Source organism: Manis javanica, chromosome 11, assembly GCF_040802235.1.
Source record: "Manis javanica isolate MJ-LG chromosome 11, MJ_LKY, whole genome shotgun sequence".
NCBI classification, from domain to species: domain Eukaryota; kingdom Metazoa; phylum Chordata; class Mammalia; order Pholidota; family Manidae; genus Manis; species Manis javanica.
Window position 1 is genome coordinate 27,361,892 of NC_133166.1, and position 24,102 is coordinate 27,385,993.

The 24,102-nt window shown below is 49.5% G+C and overlaps 4 protein-coding genes and 1 pseudogene across 4 annotated transcripts; 1 reads left to right on the forward strand and 4 right to left on the reverse strand.

Moving 5' to 3' along the window:
- Window positions 1-274: 274 nt before the first annotated feature.
- LOC108384233 (FGFR1 oncogene partner 2 homolog pseudogene) lies at window positions 275-3,978 on the reverse strand (annotated as a pseudogene).
- A 234-nt stretch (window positions 3,979-4,212) lies between these two features.
- On the reverse strand, window positions 4,213-8,405 carry RRP8 (ribosomal RNA processing 8). The gene is made up of 7 exons (XM_017641105.3): window positions 8,176-8,405; window positions 6,656-7,025; window positions 5,965-6,418; window positions 5,745-5,874; window positions 5,475-5,581; window positions 5,294-5,390; window positions 4,213-5,096 (listed from the first exon to the last, which is right to left on the reverse strand). The coding sequence occupies exons 1-7, from the start codon at window positions 8,272-8,274 to the stop codon at window positions 4,977-4,979; spliced, it is 1,377 nt and encodes a 458-aa protein (XP_017496594.3). The 5' UTR covers window positions 8,275-8,405; the 3' UTR covers window positions 4,213-4,976.
- Window positions 8,406-8,451: 46 nt separating this feature from the next.
- ILK (integrin linked kinase) lies at window positions 8,452-14,910 on the forward strand. The gene is made up of 13 exons (XM_017641106.3): window positions 8,452-8,583; window positions 8,967-9,150; window positions 12,159-12,324; window positions 12,469-12,564; window positions 12,764-12,860; window positions 12,959-13,042; window positions 13,143-13,228; window positions 13,361-13,470; window positions 13,578-13,705; window positions 13,789-13,910; window positions 14,010-14,109; window positions 14,212-14,342; window positions 14,496-14,910. Exons 2-13 carry the CDS (start codon window positions 9,062-9,064, stop codon window positions 14,643-14,645), a joined length of 1,359 nt encoding a protein of 452 aa, XP_017496595.1. The 5' UTR covers window positions 8,452-8,583; window positions 8,967-9,061; the 3' UTR covers window positions 14,646-14,910.
- Window positions 14,878-16,299, reverse strand: TAF10 (TATA-box binding protein associated factor 10). Its single transcript, XM_036996504.2, has 5 exons — window positions 16,014-16,299; window positions 15,727-15,881; window positions 15,426-15,490; window positions 15,231-15,345; window positions 14,878-15,044 (listed from the first exon to the last, which is right to left on the reverse strand). The coding sequence occupies exons 1-5, from the start codon at window positions 16,240-16,242 to the stop codon at window positions 14,955-14,957; spliced, it is 654 nt and encodes a 217-aa protein (XP_036852399.2). The 5' UTR covers window positions 16,243-16,299; the 3' UTR covers window positions 14,878-14,954.
- Window positions 16,300-16,765: 466 nt separating this feature from the next.
- TPP1 (tripeptidyl peptidase 1) lies at window positions 16,766-23,616 on the reverse strand. The gene is made up of 13 exons (XM_017641107.3): window positions 23,531-23,616; window positions 23,343-23,414; window positions 22,927-23,066; window positions 21,601-21,751; window positions 21,265-21,392; window positions 20,939-21,117; window positions 20,553-20,751; window positions 20,217-20,405; window positions 19,916-19,985; window positions 19,369-19,489; window positions 19,122-19,280; window positions 18,820-18,945; window positions 16,766-18,642 (listed from the first exon to the last, which is right to left on the reverse strand). The coding sequence occupies exons 1-13, from the start codon at window positions 23,572-23,574 to the stop codon at window positions 18,502-18,504; spliced, it is 1,719 nt and encodes a 572-aa protein (XP_017496596.2). The 5' UTR covers window positions 23,575-23,616; the 3' UTR covers window positions 16,766-18,501.
- Window positions 23,617-24,102: the final 486 nt, after the last annotated feature.

Genomic DNA, 24,102 nt, shown 5'->3' on the forward strand with positions numbered 1-24,102 from the left:
CTATGAAGCTCCATAATTCAGCCTAGCAACCACATACTTAGAAATGGTCTGAAACTCCTTTGCTCACTTTCACTTTAATTGCATGGCAAGGTTCCAGCTCTGGATGATCCCTGAGAACTCATTTTCCACAGCTACACCTAGATTCCTGAGTAGGCAGAGAGAGCCACACCAACCACTGGGATGACTGGTATTAACTACAAATTCATGAATAATACCATATAAAATCAAACAGGCCCTTAACAATCCTCATCCCACCTCAATTTGACTTCACTCATTTTTTTTTAATCACTCATCTTTATTGATAAAATAGGTTCTTATGCAGTAGATATTCTCAGACACAAATCTAAGGTTCTGATACAAAAAAAAAAGTATAGGATGGAAAACTTAAGTATATAACAAAGTAAATGTCTTTAAACACCAGAATCTTAAAATTATACCCATGTAAGACAACCAAGCATAAATTAACTCAACTTAATTTTTATAAAAATAATTATTTATGAAGTGATTTTTTATAATAGAGCTGCCTCAATGGATTACCTCAGACTTAGTTTTAACTGTGTAGTTTCTTTAATTCTGACTTGGGATAAACACTGTATGATTGAATGTGCCATCAATTAAGGGATACTTTCCCAAAACCCAATAGAAAAGTTTAAAAATAAAAAATATCATTTATTTAAAAAATATCAATTAAGGCCTCTGAATGAGAAAAGAAATCTATTTAATGACTGGGCTGTTTGCCCTTTTCCTATTCAATCAACCCCATTTACCCAAACTTAAGATTTGTTTTAAAAAATTTATATACTAAATACATTTTCTGTAAAAAACAAAACAAATACTTCTAAACCCACAGATTTTTATCCCCATTAACTGAAGGATTATAAGAAAAATCTTACAGGTTATATGGACTGGATGGAGCTTAAGAAAAGATCAAAAAAATTTTTTTAATTTAAGAGTATTTACTTTTTAAAAAGGGTTCTACGAGGCAGAAGAATTCCCAATTTACTTTGAGGTTACCATACCTAGCTTGCTCTATCAACGTTTCACCTTCGCTAGCTAAATGAGCTAGATAATATCCTTAAAGATCAACCAGAGAAGAGAAAAATTTCATCTTTATTGTTGATTTAGACCCAAACTTATTCTTTCAAAGGAGTAGTTTAACCTACTAATAAGTCTCTTATAAGATCTTCTTTCTTAGAAAGTAGTATTCCTTCTCCTTCATTCCTGAAATGGCATTTCATATATCCTTAAGCAAGTTGTTGACAATTGTTAGTGAGTATTAATTATAGTAAATTAGCTAAAATTAAATTTCTTCCATTGTTTATGGTTCATGTCAACATTCCTGCAGCCTTTCGAACTGAATTTTCTTGGAAAAAAATTAAAAATTAATGGGGAGGTAGACAGACAATCATTAAAAACTGAAGTCTCATGGTATATAAGCTATTTGCTAACTTAGACACCAAACAGGGAGGACAACAGTATGACAATTCTCCATTCACAAAACCGTGACCAACTGGATCATTTTATGAATTCTCAAACATTTATGGGAATATCCTTGTTGATCCCACCGGCATCCAGAAGGCCGAAGCACTGCTGAAACCTCTTGATATGCTCAGCAGTCACCATGGGAATCTTTACCATTTAACAAAGGCTGAGTTTCTACTTTTCAATTTTATCATGGAATAAAGTTTATTGACCATTAACCATTCATTTTTTTTTGTTGCTCTCTCTTAAAAATGACATTGCCAGTGCACTGTATATATTATAGAAAAAAAATAAAACAGAAGGTAGCTTGAGACTGATTTTCCCATTCACTCAGTCACTGCAGTAGGCCAGTCCCAGTGACCAAAGTCTGGAGCCTTGTAAGAAGCTCTGAGACCGAGAAGCTCTTTAGCTCTTCCTCAGACTCAGGTCACTGTTGGTCACTAAAGCTGACAAAGATGAACTTTTGGACACATCATCTTTCCTAAGGTTCAAAAATGATTCTCAAGTAATCTGAAGGATCTCTCTCAAGCCCTTGTTTTCTTGTTCAAGTTGAAGTATTCGTTCCTGTTCTTCACAACCCTGTTGCTCATCAATTTTAATGGCTTTCCTCATTACTGCTGCCATTTCTGTTATCTGGTCAACATGTGCCTGTAATTCCTTGGAGTGCTGCTCTTTTAACTTCATTATTATCTCCGGATCATCTTTTTTGCTAGCCATTAGCAATCTAAACATTTGCTCTCCATACTTGCTCATTATAAGTTCCAAGGCAGACTGATGTTCTTCCAGGGAGGTACATAACTCTTTGTTCTCTTGTTGCAGTTCTCTGATTTGTCTGTTTTCTTGCTGGATTCCCATGACTAACGTGGACCGTGGCCGATGTCTTGCAACTTCATTAAGTTCTTGAATTTCTTCCTGATACTGCTTCATTGCTTCTACTCGCTTGTTGAGAGCTGTGGTTTGCTCGATGAGAGACTCTGCGGCATCATCGTGATCTCTCAATATCTCAACAAGAGCTTTAGCATCAGCAAGTGCCTTCTCAGTTGTACAACTCATTCCTAAAGGAATACTCTGGTCTCAATCCTCGCAGCCGATGGCTGTGGCGACTAGGACTCAAAGTCTCTGCCAATGGGGACCTATGCACCCAAGAGAAAAGATTCCTCTTGCCTGTTCAGCTTCTTCAGTGAGCAGACGCAGAAGCCAGCAGAGATAGTCAGCAGAGTGACGGCTGCAGGTCAACGGGGATCAGCCCTGTCCCTCGCCCGGGGTAACCTGCCCTGATGGCCTCCAGCCAGGCCTCTGACTTCTCTCATTTTAACAAACCATTCAGCAGCATTTGAGAGCTGACAACTCCCTAATCCTTTCACATTAAAATATCTAATTTCCTGGTTTTACTCTTCCATCTATGGCCATGCCTCATCTTGTCACTTTTACTGGTTCATTTTCCTTAACCCACCTAATAAATGCTCCTCACTTCTATTCTGAGCCAGTGTCTCTTCTCATTATCTTACTATGGATATCTTATTGATATCTATGACTTTCATTACCACCTCTAGGCTGTGATTCCCAAATCCCTAGCACAGATCTCTCCTGAGACTTTTATGTCCCCCTCCAAATGAACATCTAACAGACACCTAAAACTCAACTTTCTGAATGGCATCACCAGCCCAACCAGTTTCTCAAGCCAGAAACTAGAAACTTACTTGAGATTCCTTTCTCTCACCAACACTCAACATTCCCCAAGTCCTACCTACTGAAGTTCTCCCATCTGCAACCTTCACTAGTCCACAGTGCCCTCATCTTGTCCCTGAACCTGCATTCCTGAACACCCCTGCTCTCAGTCCCACTCAACTGGACCCTGTCATTCCTTAGCACCTCCTTAGGTGAATCTCAAGAGACTAAGCTCTAGAAATACCGAGATAAATGTAACAAGAAGATTGCAGCCTAATGAACAAAGCACTCACAATGCAGTATTTGAGCTGACATTGCACTCTTCACATAACACTTTCGGGGTGCAGATGAAGAATTAATTCTGCTTCGCGAGTGGGGAAGTAGGAAACCAGCAGACTGTTTGGAAGGCTTAGTAGGACTTTGTGAGTCAAATGAGTAGTCAGCAGACTACATAGCACATGCAGAGGCATTGTGTGACACCTACTGAAGGGTTCATGGCCTAGCCTTCACACTTGGCCTCTGACTGACAGCCTGCCTCAAAACCTCCATCCTCTCACCTGGAAGCATCCAACTGGCTCACAGCCCTGGAACCTGTACTCCGGTGGTTATTCTCAGTTCTTGTTCTTGGAAATAGACACAAGAGTCTATATGTTTATGTGTGAGCCCATAGCAGATGCCTTCTGGGAGAGGCCAAGGAACTCATTCCAGTACATCTTGTCCCAGCATGAGCTTTCCTTGCCCATAGCTTTCCTAGGATGTGCTGATCTGGGCCCCCTGTGAAGGAGAAATGGACAGACCCTTTTGCCAGTGAACAGCCCAATCCCCCCCAACGTGGCATTGACCAGTTGTTATTTATGCAGAGATCTGGATTCCTCACAACTTTCTCCAAAGACATCTCAGAATATGTTAAGAATCTCTAAATATCCTATGAAATGTGGCTGCCGAAAGGCCTATCTTGAGCTCTCCCAGTCTCCCTTGGGCAACAAATCCACTGTTTGCCTTTCAAATCGCCAACCCAATCTAGGGAAGGTCCTTAGGGAACATAAGATTTATAACACATAATAGTCATAGCTACACTTTATTGAGCACCTCTTATGTACTCAGCCTTGGCTACAAGGTTTCCTCAATGAACCCACACAACAATCATGTGAGACTGGAATCCTACCACGTTCCCAAAGAGGGATGTGACATTTAGAGATTACACTGATTCCCAAATCTGTGTTCTCACTCACACACACACCAGGGCCCCACAAGACAATAGGTGCTGGGAATCATTTGGGCCACATGGCTCCACAAATGGAGATGAGGACAGAAGGGAAACAACAGGGACAATCAAATAGTCTTGACCCAGAAGGCCAGATTCATGTGTTCAGTCAGGATATTGGTTGTCCCTGAGCCAAGAAGGAATACCTGCCTGTCTGAGGCCTTGAAGGCCTGAGTAGACTGAAACTGAAAGAGAAGCTAAGGGTGAGCAGGTGGAGCTGGTCTGCAGACACATCAAGAGAAAAGAGTGGAGATGCTGGGCCAGAGATATGGAAAGAGGAGCCAAACCCAGAGAGGCCTTGAACTCCCATGACTTCTAGGGAAGCAGTAATTGCCAGACACCTGTGTTCTCATAATAAACTGCTTATTCTTAGCTAACCCAAGTGACTATTTGCTTCTTGCAACCAAGAAGGCTTCATCAGAGCAGGGTTAAGTCAGGGGTTTCATCACTCTTTGTTCCTGGGACAGAGGGAGAGGGGTACCAGGTCTTGCATCACAGCCTGGCTGGAGACAGTCCTCAGAGTTCTGAGCCTGGAATTTGAAACTTGCCTCCTCTTTCGAGGTCACCTGCGCTTGTAGAGACATGGCTGAAGCTTTAGGCCTGAGAGCTGAGCCTTGGGCCCTACTTGAGGGGGGCCAGTCTTTTGAAAGTCAAACAAGAAGAAGTGGCTGTTGGTTAGGTCCTAGGGGCAAAAAAGACCGAGTAAGTTCCAAATCCTCATTCTGACTCCTCAAAACCCCTCCATCTGTCTCACCCCTGCTCAGAAAGCTTCCCATAAGTCGTGCCTTTAAGAAGCAAATGTCTGTCAGTGCCTATGGCCTCCTTCTTGAATACCATTACCCTGAAAGGGCCACATGAGACAAAAATGCAGGCCCTCACCTTGCAGATGACCTTGAAACCCAGTTTGATCACAGCCCCCAGAAAAGTCCGTACATCTTCAAAGCGGCTGCTGACTTCAGCTACTTTCAGGAGACCCCTGAGAAGGACGCAAAGCTCTGTGTAAATGCACAGCCACAAACACATGCACATATACACGCATCTATGTCCTAGGGGCTCCTACCCTGGCTTCAGCACACGATTTGCCTCCTGTAGGAAGTCCCTGATGTTGGTTCCCATCAGTGAAAGGCAGAACACAGCCACATCCACAGACTCATCCTCCAGAGGCACCTGTGGGAAATGGGAGTGTTGTATGAAGCCCACAATAGAGAGAGGAGAAAGACAGCACTGAGTGCCAGGGCTGGACACTAGGATGGGGCCGGGGTGTTGAGATTAGCAGTGGAGGTTGGGCCAAGAGCACAGGCTAGATTCAGAGAGGGATAGAGGGCTTTACCTGGGCCATGTCACATACAGTGACCCTGGGGTCCAGGGAGGCCAAGTCAAAACAGTGCACAGGGTTCCGGATACTTGAAGCCAAGCGGCAGTCCCCGCAGCCAAAGTCAGCTACCACCAAGGATGCGGGCCTGGGGGTGGAGGGGAGAGATCACTCACTGGTCTAGTTTGAGCCCATGACTGACCCATGTGGCTTCTCAGAGTGCCCACCAGCCACTCACCGTTGGCGGAGATCCCTGGCGATGCGGTCCACAGGCTGCAGTGGCCACTTCTTGACTTGGCTCTGGAAGCCACGGTGGTAGAGGAGAAAGGCCTCAGGGTCTTCCTGGAAGAGGAGTTGTGCAGCACTGCTGGGCCCTGAATACAGCTGTTCATTGAGGTAGCGAAAGCGGGCGCCATCTAGCCGCTGTGCCATGCGGGCTCGCAGAGCCCCTGCCCGAGCCTCAAGGCTGTCTGGACTGGGGGCAGGAGGCATCTCTGTCTCCTCTATGGGGGCTGCGGCTGGAGCCTGGTCTGGAGGCTGAGGCGGCCGAAACTTGTTCTTGTGTCTCCGTTTATTCTTCTGCCGGTTCCGCCACTGCTTTCGACTCAGGGTATGAGACGGGTTATGGGAAGTGGTCTCAGGGTTTGGCTTGGGTGGGTCATTTATAGGACTACTCTTTGAAGCTTTGGGACCTGCAGGGAGGCAGATGGGAAGGCATATTTGGGGCAAGATCCCCTGAATTCAGAGCCTTGACAATTCACTCTGGCTGTACCCCTGTCCTTGAGATAGACTGGCCTCAGTGGAGGTACTTCTCATTGCCTAGCCCCAAACCTAATGGTGGCAGGTAACTTCTGCCTGATGCAGGATCAGCTGGTGCCCCTCCCAAGCCCCCCACCCCCAGCCCCTGCCACACACACATCCAATGGTACCTTTGTAGTCAACACTGCCTGGGTGCTGGGCAGGTTTTGAAGAGGCCTGTTGCTGCCATTTCCTCTTTCTTTTCTCTTCTGCAACTGACTCACTGCCAACAAGATCCCCTTTCCAGCAATTCTCGCTTTCTTCTTCCCTTTCCTCAGAGTCCCTGCCATGTGGGCCCTGTTTTTGACATTTCTTCTTCCTTATCACCTCTACTTCAGTAGAAACACTAGCAGATGAGGCCTTTTTCGGGCGTTTTTTCTTCCTTTTCACCACCTCCTCCTCCTCCTCAGAGTCACTGCCTGGCAGGCTGGGGGGTTGCTGGGGAAGAGATGCTGCCTCCAGGGCCCGTAAAGTAGCCAAGAGCTGGCGGCGCTTGGAGCCCTGGGAGAAAACAAGATGTGAGCGCTGGGGCGAGGAGAATGTTTGGGGCGTGGAGAATTAGAAGGAAGATTGGGACCTGATTCAGACGCTGGCAGAGGCATATGGAATACTCCCAGTCAGCTTTAACTAGATTGTCATGAAGACTGCCAGACTCTAACGAACCTTCAAGTTGCCATCCCGACCTATGGGAGGCTGGAGGACATAGAAAGCACCCACCCCACTTGATGGGAGTCCCCAGAGGAAGGTAAGGCCACAAACAACATGGCCAAGGCTGAGATCAGGAGCTCCAACTCCCAACCTCCAGTTCTTTACTCCAGCTGACATCTTTCTGCAAGAGGCACAGAGGTTTCTGAGAACAAAGAGTGACAAGATCACACGTCTGTATTTAAACACTCCAGCTGCAGTGTACAGAACAAACCGAAGGGGACTAGCTGCAGACAGAGGCCAGTGCCTGGATTAGAGCAATGGGTTGAGGGGATAAAGCAAACATTCCATGTTGGAAGGTGACTGAAAGAAAGGAAAAGTTTAAGGAAGTACAGCAGATGTACATATCTGCAAAGGCTTAGAGGAGAGGATCTGTTGTCTGGGAGGCCTTCTGTGTTGTCCTCTGGGTAACCCTAGCTCAGGGACTGAACTTGGAGATTCTCAGTACTGCCTCCATTCCACCTCCTTTTGAATGGTAGTAGTGACAGCCCTTCACTGTCATTCACTCTAGCTCTATCCACACAGAAACCAATGACCTTTGAAAATGCAAATCTGAAGAAATCACTCCACTAAAAAGCCTTCTTTCTATCCTTCAAATATGTAAAACTTCAAATCTACCTCGCCCACTTAAATGGCAACCCCTCCCATTCTCGGTGCTCCAACCACACGGATTATTTCATATGAATGTGACCCTGACAGAACATATCTCTGGCCCCAGGGCCTTTGCACGTGCTTTCCCTAAGAAACCCTCTTCACTTTACTAACTTCTACTCACCAACTCTTAAGTTCCAACATCATTTTCCTTTGGAAGCTCCCAGATCTTCCCTCGGCCGCAGGCGCCCCCCTATCCCCGCCAGACACACGGCCTTGCCCGAGCGCTGGGAACCAACAGAGGCTGTCAGCTTCGTGGCCAGAAAGCTCTCGGTACCCCTGCGGGGCCACTCACCTTGATTTGCGAGGTGGCTGCGGGCCGAGGCCGTGAGGCTACAGGCCCGAGGCCCGCGGCTTCTGTGGCCTCCGCGGCCCACTCTGGCTCCTCGAACATGCGGGTGGGGAGGGCGAAGTCGCGGGGTCCACGCGTCTCTCCACGTGCAGAGCGTGTCTCCAGGAACGACAGACAGTGGAGCCGGAAACCAACGACTAACTGCCAGAGTGGCTAGAGCGGCCGGCGCGGCGCTGAACACTATAGAGTTTAGACAGTGCTAGGCTAGAAGGGCAAGGGGGAGAAGGGAGGCGGAGGAAGGGAGGGAGGGAAGGCGGCCCGCGCTGGCCGGAGAGGGCCAGGGGCGGGGCCGGGCGGCGGGCGCGGCCGGACGGGAGTTCCCCCGAGAAGGCTGCGCCAGGCCGAGTCCCGGTGAGTACGGGAGCACCCGTGCCCCCTCCCCAGGGCTTGAGGCCTGCCAACGCTTCGCCCCTCACTCCGCCCGAATTCCGAGTAGGGAACGTGGGCCACCCCCGGAAAGGACCACCCCCCAGGCCTCCCCCAGGGTTTAGGGCGCCTGACTTCCCCCTCCCCCCGGGCTCTGTTCGCGGGTAGGGTCTCCGATCCTGCTCGCTGACATCCCTTCAGGAGGTACTGTCTCCTAATCACCAACTCGCTTGGATCCGCCTTTCCCTCGCTCCCGGGGGATACAGTTGGGGATCATCCCCCTGCCCCGAACTCCTTCTCAGACCTGCACCGGCCCGGGACGCAGCGCCTTGACCCTCATCCCCAACACAAACACTTCTCTCCTGCAGGAAACAAAGCTTGGGCTCTCACCCTTTCCCTGGAGCCCTCCACGGCCCGTCCCCAGGCTTCTTCAATCTAAGGGTCTTTGCGCTGGGGCGCTGCTATGGACGACATTTTCACTCAGTGCCGGGAGGGTAACGCGGTTGCCGTTCGCCTGTGGCTGGACAACACCGAGAACGACCTAAATCAGGGGTGAGCTGAGGTGGCTGGTGGGTGAGAAGGGTAAAGACATGCTCCTCTGCAGGATGTGTGTTCACGTCTGGTGGGGGCAGCTGACTTTCCTATCCCGTGTGATGAGTGCTAAGCACAGCCTGTGGAGGGCAGAGGGTCTCCTCCACAGAGGAAGCTGTGTTTGAGCTGAATCTTGACTGATGAGTGAGTTTCACAGGCAGAGGCTGCAGAGACCTTTCCAGCCTCAGTGAACTGCATGGACAAGAGCTAGGAGGCAAGACAGGGATCAGAGTGTGCCTGGAAATCTGGAGTTCCATATGGCTGGAGGATAACAGACTTCTGGGCTTTTGTGGGCTGAAGCACTGGCTGCAAGTGGAGAATGTCAGGAGATAAAGATTGGGAAGGTCTGCATCAGCCAGAACATGCAAGAATATTTACTATATAATAAGGTTTTTATTCTTAGAACAAGGTGTGTAGTGATATGATGACATTGTCCCTTTGTTAAGTGTTGTCTTGGGTGCTATGTGAAGAGAGGTAATTGCCTAGTTCATCCCCGAAGTGGTGATGGCTTGGACTAGAATAGGAGCAGGTGAAAAAGAAAGAAGTGAGTAGATTCCTGAAATCTTTAGGATAAGAAATTGGTTGAGACTTGGCATGGGAAGTGAGGAGAGTCACTGATGAGCCAGGGCTCTGGATTGGGCACTTGGGTAGATGGCGGTTCTTTCACTGGGCTGGGTAAGACTGAATGATGATGAGTTCCACTCTGGACATGTTAACAGTACACTGAAGTGGAAATGTTGAGTAGGTTGTTGGTTATGCAGATTTGGATTTCAGGAGAGATTTGACTTGGAGACACAGATCTGGTGGATATTACCATATAGATGATAACTGAAGATGGTTGTACGGGAGAGGATGAGAAGCCTCCAAGACCAAAAAGGACCAACTGGAGGCTGAAGGAGAAACAGGAAAATATGTTAGTAAAGCTTAGAGAAGTGAATGTTTCAACCAAGCGGACATAGTGGACAGTAGTATATGCTGCTGAGAGGTCAAAGAACTTAAGCACTTTAAAGTAACCACTTTAATGTGGTCAGTTACACTTAATGATTAAACTAATGGTGGTTGTATTTGATGGCTGCTGTGAGGGCCTGTCTTGAGAGGAAAACAGATGAAGAAACCAGATTACACTGGATTCCCTCATTTAAGGAATTGTACTGAGCACCTCTTGTGCCAGAGGCCCTGAATCAGACATAATATGTGCCTTCTAGGCAATGGCCTTGTGACAGGTTGAATGGAAGATGAGAAGAGAAAATGAATGTAGACAAGTTCTTGTGGCTGAGACAGGAAGGCCAGAAAAGCTATAGTGATGTTGATTCGGAATGGTAGATTTTAATTTTTTTATTTAAAATTTTTATTTTTTAAGGTTGGGAGAGTTTAGTTTTTAGGTTTGAGAGGTAAGGATCACCTGTCATCTCCACCCAGGCTTCACTGGGTTCCCATTAGGCTCTACACTATTTCTCCATAATTTGCAGTCACTTGTTCCATTTTTTGTAAAATTCTTTAAAGCATGCTCTGACAGACAGTGAGCTCTGTTACTATTTTGTTGGTCGGGTTATAAGGGCTTAAGTGAAGTTGTCCAGTGGGCCTGGCCTCCAGGCAGACTTTCCTGCCAAAGGTGAAGGTGAAACTGGAAGGCTTTGGTGCTGGTTTGTGGGCAGCCTGAGAGTGAGCAGAACCCCAGGGCGCATACTTTTGCTCTCAGGCTCTGGCCTGCTCTGGGGCCACAGGCAGTGGGAAGCTGATAAGTGGGCCCCAATTAAAGAACTAGGGAACAAAACTGACTGATAAGCAGGGGGTGGTAATTGCTATGGAGATGGGGAAGGAGAGGAGGTTACCCACCTCCTAGGAAAGCTTTTGGCTGTCTCTGAGTGTACAGATGAAGGCAGCTGTGGAAGGAAATCCTCCTTAAAAGCCACGCCTCTCCTGCTCCTCCCGCAACAGCCCTGGGGGTATCTGGCCTGCAGTGGCCAGACCCTTGTTCAGATCCAGGCTCCGCCTAGAGCCCCTACACGGGAAATGACCGCAGCACTAAGGCATCCAGAGGCTGCCAGCCCAGACTACAGACTGCCCCCTGCCCCGCCCCTTGGATCCGCAGCCTGGGACTAGAGGGAATTTCCTTTTATGGCCCCAGACTATCAGGCAGGCAGAGCTCCCACCCAGTGGTTTTGGGGTTTTTTTGTACACTGCTTTTACTTTATAAAACACACGTCCTTGGGAAAAAATAAAGTCAGGTCCAGTTCTCTTCTAAAGAAGCCATTCTCCTTTTCTTGTTTTCTGTGCCCAGGATTGCTTGAGTAGAGGATTGTTTTACCAGTGGTTTGATGTCTGCCTCATCAATAATGACTGATCAAAAGCATTTCTGCTTTTTATTAAAAACCCTTCCAAAACATTAATTGCATTCCATTTTTAGATTTTAGTTACAGTACCAGAGACAATCACTGAGCTTCTCCCTCTCCCAAATTCTCCTTCCAAGACACCTCACCCTTCCCTTAACATGCACTGAACACCTACTGTCAATCCATTCTCTCAAACAGCTTACAGTCTACTAGACAAGAGAGCCCATTAACAGATTTTTACAACCTAGTGTGAAAAGCAGTATAGTTGGCAGATGTAGGAGATGCAGTGGAAAATGCAAAGGACCAACAGATGTTGCAAAGGGGTGCAGAGGAAATGAGGTGAAGAATGGTACCATTTAATGAGATACGGCATGCCAGGGAAGAAAGGCTTACGTGAGATGGTGGTGAAGACAATGGCATGTATTGGGATTTTAGGCAGGTGTGTGGTTGGGTTGGAAGCTCAGAGGAAGTTCTGAGTTAGACGGCTTTGGGAGTTGCTGGCATGAATGAGAATCAAAGCCCCGGAGAGATAAGGTTTTCTCTGAGAGTATGCAGAGAGATTATCAATTTTCCCTGTATCAAAGCCTTTGCCCCCATCCTACCTCCCGATCAATGACCATTGCCCCTTCCTCAAAGGGATGATCATGGCTTCTCCCCCTTGCACTGGGCCTGCCGAGAGGGCCGCTCTGCTGTGGTTGAGATGCTGATCATGCGGGGGGCACGAATCAATGTAATGAACCGTGGTGATGACACCCCCTTGCACCTGGCAGCCAGTCATGGACACCGAGATATTGTACAGAAGGTACGTATGAACCCCTCCATCACATACCTGCCTAAAAGTCAGTCACAGACACTCTAACGTGTACTCCTCTCCCTGTTTGCATGTTTCAACACCTGTCTCTCATTTGGGACTGATTTTCCCTTCTGCCTCTGACTGTGGGGACAGCTGCTGCAGTACAAAGCTGACATCAATGCAGTGAATGAGCATGGGAATGTCCCCCTGCACTATGCCTGTTTTTGGGGCCAAGATCAGGTGGCAGAGGTGAGTAGTCTGGTCCTGTGCCCTGGGATGGGTGAGTAGCAGTCAGCCTTAGTGGGAGATTCTGGAACCCTCAAGCAATCCTGAGTACTGCTGAGTGTGTGGCACAGGGTTTGTACTGTTTGTTCATGGCGGTTGTGACTGCCAGGGAGTCCCAGTGGTGACAGCAAGGGCCCTCATCACAACCACTTTCTCATTCCAGGACCTAGTGGCTAATGGGGCCCTTGTTAGCATCTGTAACAAGTACGGAGAGATGCCTGTAGACAAAGCCAAGGCACCCCTGAGAGAGCTTCTCCGAGGTCTGCCCCCAGCCCCCAATTTGTATGCTCGTCTTGTCCCTATCTACCTCATCCCTCCACTATAGCCAAGGCCAAGATTGTCTCTCTTCCTTATCCAGAGCGGGCAGAGAAGATGGGCCAGAATCTTAACCGTATTCCATACAAAGACACATTCTGGAAGGGGACCACCCGCACTCGGCCCCGTGAGTCAGTTGTGAGGGGAGGGTGGTAACAGGAAATAATCCTGGGCTCTTGGAGCTGGGTTAGGGGGAAGCTGGGTACCTGACCTGTCCACACTCTCAGGAAATGGGACTCTGAATAAACACTCCGGTATTGACTTCAACCAGCTCAACCTCCTGGCGAAGCTCAACGAGAATCACTCTGGAGAGGTGACCCCTGCCCTTCTTGCCCCTCCCTTCCCGACCCCTCATAAATTACCTGCTGTATTTTAAGTCTCTTCTTCAGTTAGTGGGCAACAATGTGGTGGCCTCAGTTAAAGCATCCTCTTACCTGTTGCTTAGCTATGGAAGGGCCGCTGGCAGGGCAATGACATCGTTGTGAAGGTGCTGAAGGTTCGAGACTGGAGTACGAGAAAGAGCAGGGACTTCAATGAGGAGTGTCCCCGGCTCAGGTGGGGCAGTCTAACCTGGAAGCTGCTGGTTCCAAGGAACCCTGAAGGGCACCCCAGGGAGGTCTTTTATGTGGGTCTCAGCCAGGGATGCTCTCATTCTCTCCCAGGATTTTCTCGCATCCGAATGTGCTCCCAGTGCTAGGTGCCTGTCAGTCTCCACCTGCTCCTCACCCCACCCTCATCACACACTGGATGCCATATGGATCCCTGTATAATGTACTACATGAAGGCACCAGTGAGTAGGGGATGCCAAATCTCACTGGAGGCGGGAGAGGGTGCACAAGCCTCTTTAAACTATTTGAATCTTGCCTCTTCTAGATTTTGTCGTGGACCAAAGCCAGGCTGTGAAATTTGCACTGGACATGGCAAGGGGCATGGCCTTCCTACACACCCTAGAACCCCTCATCCCACGACATGCACTCAATAGCCGTAGCGTAATGGTGAGGTCTCAATTTCAGTTCTGGCCCAGGACCCCAGAAGGTCTTTCCCAACTATAATAGGATTTACCTCCTTCCACACATCTATTTTCTCCTCCTCAGATTGATGAGGACATGACTGCCCGAATCAGCATGGCTGATGTCAAGTTCTCTTTCCAATGCCCTGGGCGCATGTATGCCCCTGCCTGGGTGGCCCCTGAAGGTGAGTGACGGCATCATGTTAGGAAGTAGAGAAGGGCCAGCTCAGTAGTAATAGAAGGGGACAGAGGACAGGACACTGAACAGATAAGTCCTGTCCCTCCAGCTCTGCAGAAGAAGCCTGAAGACACAAACAGACGCTCAGCAGACATGTGGAGTTTTGCAGTGCTTCTGTGGGAACTAGTGACACGGGAGGTACCCTTTGCTGACCTCTCCAACATGGAGATTGGAATGAAGGTGAGAACACAACTGTATACACTTGTGTTGGGGGATGGTTGGCATGAGGCTGGGCTCTTCCCACGTATAGTAATCCTCTCCTGTGGGCTATTGGCCTCTCTCCCCATGACAATTAAGTTCTGAGACCCACCTTGTTCTTCCCTGTATTTGCAGGTGGCCCTGGAAGGCCTTCGGCCTACTATCCCACCAGGCATTTCCCCCCATGTGTGTAAGCTCATGAAGATCTGCATGAATGAAGACCCTGCTAAGCGCCCTAAGTTTGACATGATTGTACCTATCCTGGAGAAGATGCAGGACAAGTAGGGCTGAGAAGTCCTGGTCTGAACTCTAGAGATGTCAGGACACGGTTAGGGGAGTGTGCCTCCCCAAAGCAGCAGGCCTCTGGTGTTGTCTCCCTTGCCTCCAATCATGGTACTACCCCAGCCATGGGGCCCATTCCCTGCCCCAATCCCTACCACTGTGGCCCCAAAAGGGGCTAGGCTCAGAGCTCTGTCACTTGCCATATGGTGTCTCCCAACATGGGAGGGACCAGCCCTGCCTGTCACAATAAAGTTTATTATGAAAACAGGCTGGTGTGGGGACAAGGAGACAAGTACATTTAGGTTGGTTGGCTTAGGTGAAGTAGTGCGGCTTCTTCACATTGATGCCATACTCGCTGAGGGCAGGGGTCAAGTCCTCCATGGTTAGAGTATACTTGCGGTCCTGGGGGAAGAGGGAAGAGCACCAGCTGAGTGAGCAGAGGAATCCCAGGTTTCAATCCCAGGTGGGTGACCCTGAGTAGGTCTTTCACCTCCCCTAGGGCTTAGTTTCTCCAAAGGGGCTTCAAGGTAAATTAAGCCTCTGCTGCTGTAGGAGATAATTACTGATTCATTGGGCTTCCCCTCACACCTTGCTCTTGCTTCGGGAGCTGCCAGAGGCTGTACCCTTCATTTTGCAGTGCTGTAGGGCATCGTTGGCAATATCTGAGATGAACTTCTGGGCAGCTAGGGAGATGAGCCGAATTCTAGAGAGAAAAACTGGTATAAGGAGATGGACAACAAATTCCACACAAACACTCAAGACTCTAATCTGCTGTTTACTCACATGCGTGGGTCAGAGGCCTCAAAGCCAGCACGGTTCAGGTAGTAACCAGTCACTGCATCTGGGATCTGAGAAATCAATTAGAGGACTGTCAGTGTTGGCGGCGTGTACCACTAACAGTGAGTATGTTAGGGGAGAAAAACGGAGGGCAGGCCTGGCTGTAAGGAAGCTCGGTTTGGGCAAGCAGAGAGGTAAATCACAAGGACTAATAGGGAAGCAAATACAAGGCGCTGGAAATCCAGGCGGTGGGGCCTAAAGGTGGTGTGACGGCACGCCAATAGCCTTGTTCAGGCAGGCTGCGCACCGTAGGCGTGTAATCCTCCAGCTGCATCAGAAAGTCCACCAGAGGTGTGCTGGAGACCACCGGCTTCACATCTCCGTTGGCCGCGCTCGGCAGCACGTAAACCCCGTTAGACATGGCTCCCTCCGGGGGCGCCGCGCCGCCCGCCGACACCGGAGCTGCAGGAAAATTGGCAGACAGACGGGGAGGTCGGAGGCGCAGAGCCCCAGCTAGATCTGCTTTAGATCCCCTGCTCTCACCCGGCACTGGGCCCGGCCCAAGCTGCTGCCCTCAGCTGGCCCGGCCCTCACCTGCCCCGCGCCGCTCAGGTTCCCCGGCCCGCGCCGCCACGGGTCCTGTGGCCCCTGCCGCGGCTCCAGTCCCAGGCCCCCCTGTTGTCCCTGCGGGGCTGGCCTTGTTCTCCGCAGCGGTGCCGGCGGGCAGCGCGGTAGGAGCCGACACCGCGGGCGCCGGGCCCGGGGCCGAGGTGGCGGAGCCCGGCGCCGCCTCGGGGTCCGCGCCGGAGCCGCTGCAGCTCATCCGGCCGGTGGGAGAGTCGGCGAACAGAGCCGCTTCCGCTTCCGCTCGCGTTACGCACACGCCAGGTTTGCGTCATACGCCTCGCGACTCGCCCTTCCCATGCTCCGTTCCGTTTTCCGTAGGTCTCCCGCCTCCTCGTTCCCTGTGGACCGGATAACCGAAGGGTGGAGACCTGGACTTGGAGAACAGCTCCGGCTGCGGACGTTCCACCCCTTCGGTGTTGGGGACTCTCTTCTGCGGCTCGGGGAGCCCTTCATTCAGCCTGACGCCTAAAGACCTTGCTTTGGGACTCATTGGCCCGACATCCCTCGACCACAGATTGTCTGCCAGAATGCATCCTTTCTAGTTCCCTTATTCAGCCTTTTAAGGGTTTGTAATGTAATTGCAAAGCCCCATCTCGCCCAGCTGCCCAGGCAAATCAGGGCAGCAGGAGAGCGCACACGGTGCTTCTGTAACTAAGGACAGAGGTATTACAGCCTGAATAAAGAACATATGCAAAATCACAGCAAGTGAAAGCTTGGGATTTCAATGTAGCAATCATTTAATTCCTGTTTGCCAATCTTGAACTAGGGCCTGGGAATACACAGTCAAGTAGGGCAAGATTCTAGTCCTCCAGGCACCAATGATCTTGGAAAAGGAGGCAAACAGGTAAACTGGCAATTTCAATACTATGTGGGAGTTAAAGTACTAGAGATAGACACTAGTGTGCAGTGCAAGGAAGGGAACAGTTGCTGCCTACTTTGTGTCAACACGCCATCAACTTTTTTCCATTTAACTATTCCCTGCTTATTGCGAGAGACAGGTTAATTAATACCCCCCTTAAATGAAAAAACTAAGGCAGATGAACTTTCTTGCCTAAGGTTCTCTCCTAGTATGTATCAGAATAAAAAATCAAACAGGGTTGGTTTCAAAATCTAGGATTTTTCTGCCATACCAAAATCAGTTTGCTTCAGGGAGCCAAAAAGACTTCCCAGCTGAGTATTGAAAGAATCCTTGAAATCAACCAGCAAATGCAAGTCAGGGGTCATGTTAAGGGCACAGAATATCTTGAACAAAAGTGGAATTGTGTTGAGGGAAACTTTGGGAGTATAAATTCCTTAATCAGGAACAAATAGCAGAGAACGGATCATATTTGTGAGTCATGATAAAAAGCCTGAACTTCAATCTCTGAAGAGTCTTAAGTAAATGAGTAGATGGGATTTGCATTTCACTCAGGAAGATGGTTTAGAGAAGCGCAGGAAGTAAGGACACTTGTCAAGGGCCTCCTACAATTCAGAGGAAAGGGAATATGGCTCTAAGCTAATGTCGTAGCATTAGAGATGGAGAGAAGCACATGAGTTCTAGACATACTCAGGAAATATAATTGTCAGGACTTGTGGACCAACAAAGATATATTTAAGATGTTAAGTCAGTAGGACTTGTTGATTGAAGGTGGTGCTGGAGATAGGTGAAGATGTGTGTGTAGGATAACATTTAGTTTTCTGGCTTGGTTAGAAGAGTATGGTATCATTTACCAAGAAGAAACAAAAGAACAGTCTGCAATTGGGAAGGAAGATAATGAACTATCAAGTAACATACATCTTGCATGTGAGGTATCAATCATTACTGGACAGAAAATCTGATTTAGTGAGACAGTAATGGTTGTGGATGCCAGTGACTGATTTGTTTCAGTGGACAATGAGTAAAGTGAAAAGAACAAAAGACTAAGGATGGAGCAATGGAGCACACCCACACTCAATGAGGAAGCAGAGAAAGAGAATGAGGAAGAAGGAATGGTCAGAGAAGTTAAGCTCTGGGAACTAGGAAGGAGTGGGTGGGCAACTATGATGGAGGGCTCATAAAGCAAGGATTGGGAAGTATGCACTGGCTGAAATAACAGGGAGGCCACTGTTTCTCAGGATCAGGGGAGGAAAGAGTCAAAAAGTAAGAGCAGAGATCTAATTGCAATGAACTGAAGAGTGAATATGAAATGGAAAAGCCTAGTTGAAAAGAGAGAGAATGAGAGGGAGGCGTGTGTGGGGAGGGGGCAGGGTGGAGGCTCCCAAACAGTACTGGTTATAGCATCTGTAGAGGATCCTGAGGCAGGAGTAGAGAGCCCTGAGAATGATGGAGCAGGGTAGGGCTAGGAGTCAAGTCAAGCTCAAAGCATTTCAGGATTAGGGAGATAAGCTCTCTGCGGTAGCCAATAATTGAAGGTCCAGTAGGTCTTTCATCAGTGCAGAAAAAGGGACCAAGCCACCAACTCCTGGCAGGAAAGGGTCAGGGGTTAATCAGTGTCTTCAGCAGAGCTGGGAAGTTGGGTGTCCCCCAGCCTGTCACAGGATCCCAGCCAGGGCCAGAGCAGAAACCCTGACCCTGCACCTCTTCATTCAGACAGGATGCATGGCAGCCACGGGTTACCTATGGAGAAGCAGGGCATCAGATCTGGGCCTACTGGTACCAGCACTAACAGATCACACCCTGTTATCCTGTGTTCACATCCCAGAGGCTATCCCATCAAATCAGAACTGCCCACAGGTTCATCTTAGCACTCCCAATACTCACGAAAATGTCCACATTCTCCCCTTCCACACTCACATCAAAGAGTCCTGCCCCATGCTGCTGGTAGAGTCTTGGGTTGAGAAAGCCAAGAGGGCGGTGGCCGCTGAGTAGTCTGTGTTCATTTATCAAGGATATGAGCCCCCCAAACACTGGAGTAGAGGCCTGCAAGGATGAGGGTGCAAGTAGAGGTTAGGGGTCCAGAGTGATGGGACTTTGGGGGAGGGATATATGGAAGGAACAGAGGTTTCTGAGAAGTCAGGGGTTTTGGGTACAAGGCCTTGAGGGTAAAGGGTAAGGGTAGTTCCTGAGTGGGGGCTTGGAGCCAGGCTGATTCTCACCGAGGTACCAGACACCCATGGAATGGGCATGCTGTTGCTGACCACCCAGTAGCCATCAGAGAGTGCAGCCACATCTGGATAGGCACGACCACTGGCATTGAAGTAACTGGATGGTGGTAAGTGGGGGCTGGAGCTCAGGAACTGGGCTACAGCTTCCTCCTGAAAGGCATTTTGGAGTTAGAATTGTCTACTGGACACCCCACCCCAACCCCAAACCACCCATTCATTCTCACAAACATACACGTACTTGGTATGAAGGCCGCGGGAACACATTGCTGAAGCCACCACCACTGATATAGTCAACGATCTCATCTGTGACTCGGAAAGGATTCTGGAAGGCTGTGCCTCCCACAGTGGTAACGTAGGGGCTGAAGGGAGAAGACAGCACTGAGACTGTAGGGTCCCAGGGGGGCCTCCAAAATGTGTGGGGATGGGTGAGTATGGCCTGGGTCTTGCCAGAGGGGCTAGACTCTGTGGGGAAGGATGTACATGGGGATGACTAAGAGGTTTTGAGCCCTCAAGCCATGACTGAGATGACTGTGCACACTCTTCTCTACAGAACATTCATTAAATTTTCCATTAAAATGCCTGGGGACTGAGAAGAAGGAATCCTGGGAGCTATGTCCTATTCAGGAGATGTGGGGCCTGGCCCTAAGGAAGAGGAGGAGAATGCTGCAACCAGAACAAGTAAAGCTGAGGGCTGAGCCACAAGAGCACCTGGTGCGGTCAAGGCAGAGGTTCCAGATCATGAGACCACAGATGAAAGGCTGGTCATGGGTATGTAGTGAGCTTACCTGGAGGCAGGGAAGCTGGGACGGAACTTATGTCTTCCAGAGACAGACCTGCACCCAGCCCCACTGTCACCTGGGAGATAGACAAGTTTAGCACTCAGATTAATTGGTCAGAGCTTGGTATTTGGTTCAGATGTCAGAGAGGAAATTCAAGTGTTAGGCATTACTGCAAGAGGTCATAGGTCAGGTCAGCAGTCCCTGTTGAGTTCAGATTATGAATCGAAGATAAGATTCAGGATCACTATGGGTCAAAACTCCCAGGTTGGGTGAGGTGGGGGGGTCTAAGTTTAGAACAGGAGGCCACCTGAGGCAAAGAGCAGGGTAAGACCCCGAGCAGCAGCCTTCATGAGCTCAGTATTGACCCGCTGGATGTAGACACTGCTGAGGGAATCCTCATCATCTCCGTAGCTCACAGTATGCACATGTGGCAGGGCTGACTCATTACTGAGCAGCAGAAGCCATTGCAGGAAGGGCTCCTGTGACTCATGCCGGCCTGGAGTTTTGGGGTGATAAGGTGAACAAGGGTAGTTATTTGGGAGGCTGTCAAGATCTCCTTCTAGCTCACGGGATTCCCTTGTGGGAGCAGGGGTCAACACTCACCCTCATCCCTCTTCCCACCAACCAGTCCCCTTGGCAGTACCAGGGCTACTGTAGACCCAGGTGGAGATGTTGGCACCAGCGCTCATCAGGTACTCCACATCTAGACTCGCCTCGATCCCAGCCCGGCCCCGGCCCTGTTGTCCCACCACATGGGCTACTGATGCCTGGTGTGCAAATTTCCCACCAAAGAGGCGCATGAACTCAGCCAGGTCTGAGTCATGGAAATACTGCTCCAGGAACTATGGAGGAAGTCAGAGAAGATATCATGATTTAGAGGATGCACCCCCAAAGGTAAGGGCAGAGGATACTGTTGCAGATCACAGGATAAGTAGTGAAAGCTCAGCAGTTAGGTCAGAGAGCAGGCCCCAGGCTGGGCAGGCACCTTGGGGAGGCTGCGAGGACCCTGGGGCTCTCTGCGTGACTCACCTGGGCACAGGCTTGACTGTTGTTGGTTGTGCCAGAGCCCACATCTTGTGCTGTCAAGTTGTATCGCTCCCGGATCACGGATGGGGTCACCCCCAGGTGCAGGCCAACAGTTCCTGCCACCTGTGGCTCTGGGCGTTGCCTTAGGGATGATGTGGGGGGAAAGCGGTGCAGCCCCCCCACTGTGGGGAGGGGTCAGGCTTGAGTACAGGTCTTTTACACTTCACCCTCATTTTACCACTGATCCCACCCCAAGCCCCCCACAGCATCTAACTTCTCCAACTCCCAGTCTGCCTGCTCCAATAACCAGCAACCCTACTGGATATTACCAAAGTCCACGTGGGGGGCCAAGACCCTTGGGAGCCGGTAGGAATGTGGGGATCTTATAACATGGATCTCTGAAGGTCCCCCTACATAGCGATGAAACTCAGACCCAGGTAGCAGCAGTTCTGCCTGGCTGGAAATCAAAGATCAGAGAACAGAGGTGAGAGCACAAACCAGAGCAGAGGAGACTGCCTGAGCATCCTTGGGCAGGTAGTTGTTGTCTCCCCATGTGTTAGCTTTCACCCACAAGCCCCCAGCAAACTGTTGGCTCTCCCCCATTGGGGTGACTAGTCACCCTGATGGATGATTGCTACCCCCATGGGGCAATCATTCCCTCTCACCGGACACTCAGCCAGCAAGTCAGAAAGTCCTGTGTGGTCACTGTGTGGCAGTTCCGGACTCCAGCTGCCAAGAGCCATTTCTGGACCGTGAGGAGGGTCAGTGGTGATGGCTGGACCAGCTCAGCCACATCCTCTAGGGTCAGGTATTTTCCTGCAGGGATTCAGTAGAGGCTCTTGCCTCTATTCATTGCTTTTTCCAAGTCGCCCTTTTGGGGCCTCAAAAAGAGATATTGGTACTTTCCAGGCAACCTGGAGCAGGGGCTTGAGGGATGAGTGGGAATTTTTTAGCAAAATGGGGTATATGCAGGTACAGGATATATTTGGGGCCACAGGAAGAAAAGGCTGGGGGGACCTGGAATGTCATGGCCAGCAATATGCATCTATCCTAAAGGTCAGTAGGTTATTTATCCTGAAGGTCAGCACATCCTGTACCAAAGCATACAATGCCATGATCGTGGAAAGCAAATGAGTAATACATTAAAATTTAAGTTTATATCCAATAAAAGTTTTCAAAACATTCAGAGCCAGTTAAATTAGATAACATTTAATTTAATTGGAACCTTCATACTTGATTTTACGCTTACCATGATGGTGAGTCACTGTTTTCCTGCAGGGAGCATGCACACACCTCCTGGGTTTGTCTAAGATGCTCCTTCCCATCCACCCTACCCATGTGGGGCTTCAAGCAGGGCAAGGATACAATTCAGCTTGACCACTGGAGCAAAACATTGACTGTTTGGGAGCAGAGTGGGGAGTGGGTAGAGGTGAAGAGATTGCAGACCAGTCAGTGGGGCCAGGAAGTGGTTTGAGTGAAAGAATAAACAACTGGGTTGGTAGCAGCCAGAGATGGTGAGATGTGGACAACATCAAAGGCTCTTTCAGAGTTGGAACTGGCAGCCCTAGTGTCTGAATGGAGGAAATGGGAGTGGATTTAAGGGAGGGGATTTGAGCTGATGAGCACCTATCTGTACCAGATGCTAGTTCCCCATTTGTCTTGGTAGCTGTAGCAGTAGAATCAGAATTTGAATCCAAATTGATCACAAAACCTATGCTCTTAATCTTATCTACTTTCAGGTTTATAGCCTGATGAAGACAGGTGAAAAGTATTGGGGGAAAGAATGTGAGTTAGTTTTGGACTGTTTGGTTCCAGGTCACTTTTTCATTCAAGAAGTTCAGTGAGAGTCACTGCCATTCATCTGCCCTATATCACCCCCTAGACAGGTACCAAGTGCTTGACCCTGTTGTGATCTGTACCATCCCAGGCTCAGCTCGGCCCTGTGTCCCTCCACTGCATCCCACATCCTACCCCTGAGTCCCCACAGGCACCGTATCGAGGAGAACTGGGATCCGACACAGCCTGCACCAGCTCCAGCAGTCTTTCCAGGTTCTGCTGCCTCAAGGCAAAGGTCAGACTCAGTTCTTCCTCAGAGTCCACACGACCCAAGGACACCCAGCCTGGGGGAAGCCTGCAGGGTCGGGGGTCAGGAACATGGGCTTCGTTAGAGAGGGGATGGGAAATATTAGGCTCAGGATTAGGGAGACTGAGACTTCGGGTAGTATCCCAGAAGCAGATGTGGCTCACAGGAGGTGGATGGGTGATTGGGAACTGAACCTGAACACGTGGGGATGAGAATATGGAGTGGGTACGAAGGGCTGGTAAGGCGTGAGGGAGGCTAGGACTAGGACAATGGGTGCAGGACAGGATACGGAGAAGGAGGGTAGGCAGTGCTAAGTCTACTCACGTCGTCCGCTGATCAGGCTCCGGGCTGTAACTGCATTTGCCGGTGACGAAGAGGGCAAGGAGCCCTAGGAGGCTGCAGGGGCAGCAGGTGGGTTTCAGTGGGAGTTGAACTGTTGTTGTGTTCCCAGCCCTTCAACACGTACTCCCTCCAACGTGATCCCTTTCTTCCATGGCCCCCTAATTTCTCACCAGCCTCGGAGCTCCATTCCGCCTTTTTGCAGATTCGCTGTCATGTGACAGATCACATGAGCCTTTTATTCCATACCCCCCCTCCCCTGCCCGTGAATTAGTGCCGTACTGGCTCCTCCCTTGAAGGGGTGGTCCTGAATGCTGGGGACTGGTTGGGCTGCCACTCACCACAGGGTGTGGGTGTATAGGCACTTCTTGAGAAAGGGCCTCTGGAGGTCCACAGACCTACAGATCCGGTTCTTTCTAAATGTATCATATCAGGAAACTTACCTAACTCTTGGAGCCTAGGTTTCTTCATTTAGAATATGTAGAGTATTATATTAAAAGTACTCAGCCTCATATGGTTACACTGAAAACTTAAGAGATAATATGGGCAGATTGCTCAGCACAGAGCCTGACATGGCAAAGGCTCAACAAATGTGAGCTTTTATTACATGTGTGTGTATATATATATATATATACACCCCAAAACCAAATAAAACCATTTGGCTGCTCCTGTATCCATCTCCACCTCCTTGAAGACCCTTAGGCCCAGAGCTGGTCATCCCTAAGATCTCTCCCCACTCAGCCAA

What these genes read in the sequence shown, in the direction of transcription:
- RRP8 (XM_017641105.3), bottom strand. Translation starts at nt 8,274, where the DNA reads ATGTTCGAGGAGCCAGAGTGGGCCGCGGAGGCCACAGAAGCCGCGGGC. An exon ending in AATCGTGTGCTGAAGCCAGG is followed by an intron (nt 5,391 to 5,474) that starts GTAGGAGCCCCT and finishes CGTCCTTCTCAG; the next exon opens with GGGTCTCCTGAAAGTAGCTG. An exon ending in GTTTCAAGGTCATCTGCAAG is followed by an intron (nt 5,097 to 5,293) that starts GTGAGGGCCTGC and finishes TTTTGCCCCTAG; the next exon opens with GACCTAACCAACAGCCACTT.
- ILK (XM_017641106.3), top strand. Translation starts at nt 9,062, where the DNA reads ATGGACGACATTTTCACTCAGTGCCGGGAGGGTAACGCGGTTGCCGTT. An exon ending in GCCAAGATCAGGTGGCAGAG is followed by an intron (nt 12,565 to 12,763) that starts GTGAGTAGTCTG and finishes TTCTCATTCCAG; the next exon opens with GACCTAGTGGCTAATGGGGC. An exon ending in TGCCTGGGTGGCCCCTGAAG is followed by an intron (nt 14,110 to 14,211) that starts GTGAGTGACGGC and finishes CTGTCCCTCCAG; the next exon opens with CTCTGCAGAAGAAGCCTGAA.
- TAF10 (XM_036996504.2), bottom strand. Translation starts at nt 16,242, where the DNA reads ATGAGCTGCAGCGGCTCCGGCGCGGACCCCGAGGCGGCGCCGGGCTCC. An exon ending in TGGAGGATTACACGCCTACG is followed by an intron (nt 15,491 to 15,726) that starts GTGCGCAGCCTG and finishes TTGATTTCTCAG; the next exon opens with ATCCCAGATGCAGTGACTGG. An exon ending in GCTCCCGAAGCAAGAGCAAG is followed by an intron (nt 15,045 to 15,230) that starts GTGTGAGGGGAA and finishes CTCTTCCCCCAG; the next exon opens with GACCGCAAGTATACTCTAAC.
- TPP1 (XM_017641107.3), bottom strand. Translation starts at nt 23,574, where the DNA reads ATGACAGCGAATCTGCAAAAAGGCGGAATGGAGCTCCGAGGCTG. An exon ending in CCCAGCTTCCCTGCCTCCAG is followed by an intron (nt 19,490 to 19,915) that starts GTAAGCTCACTA and finishes TTCTCCCTTCAG; the next exon opens with CCCCTACGTTACCACTGTGG. An exon ending in TCCCGCGGCCTTCATACCAA is followed by an intron (nt 19,281 to 19,368) that starts GTACGTGTATGT and finishes AATGCCTTTCAG; the next exon opens with GAGGAAGCTGTAGCCCAGTT.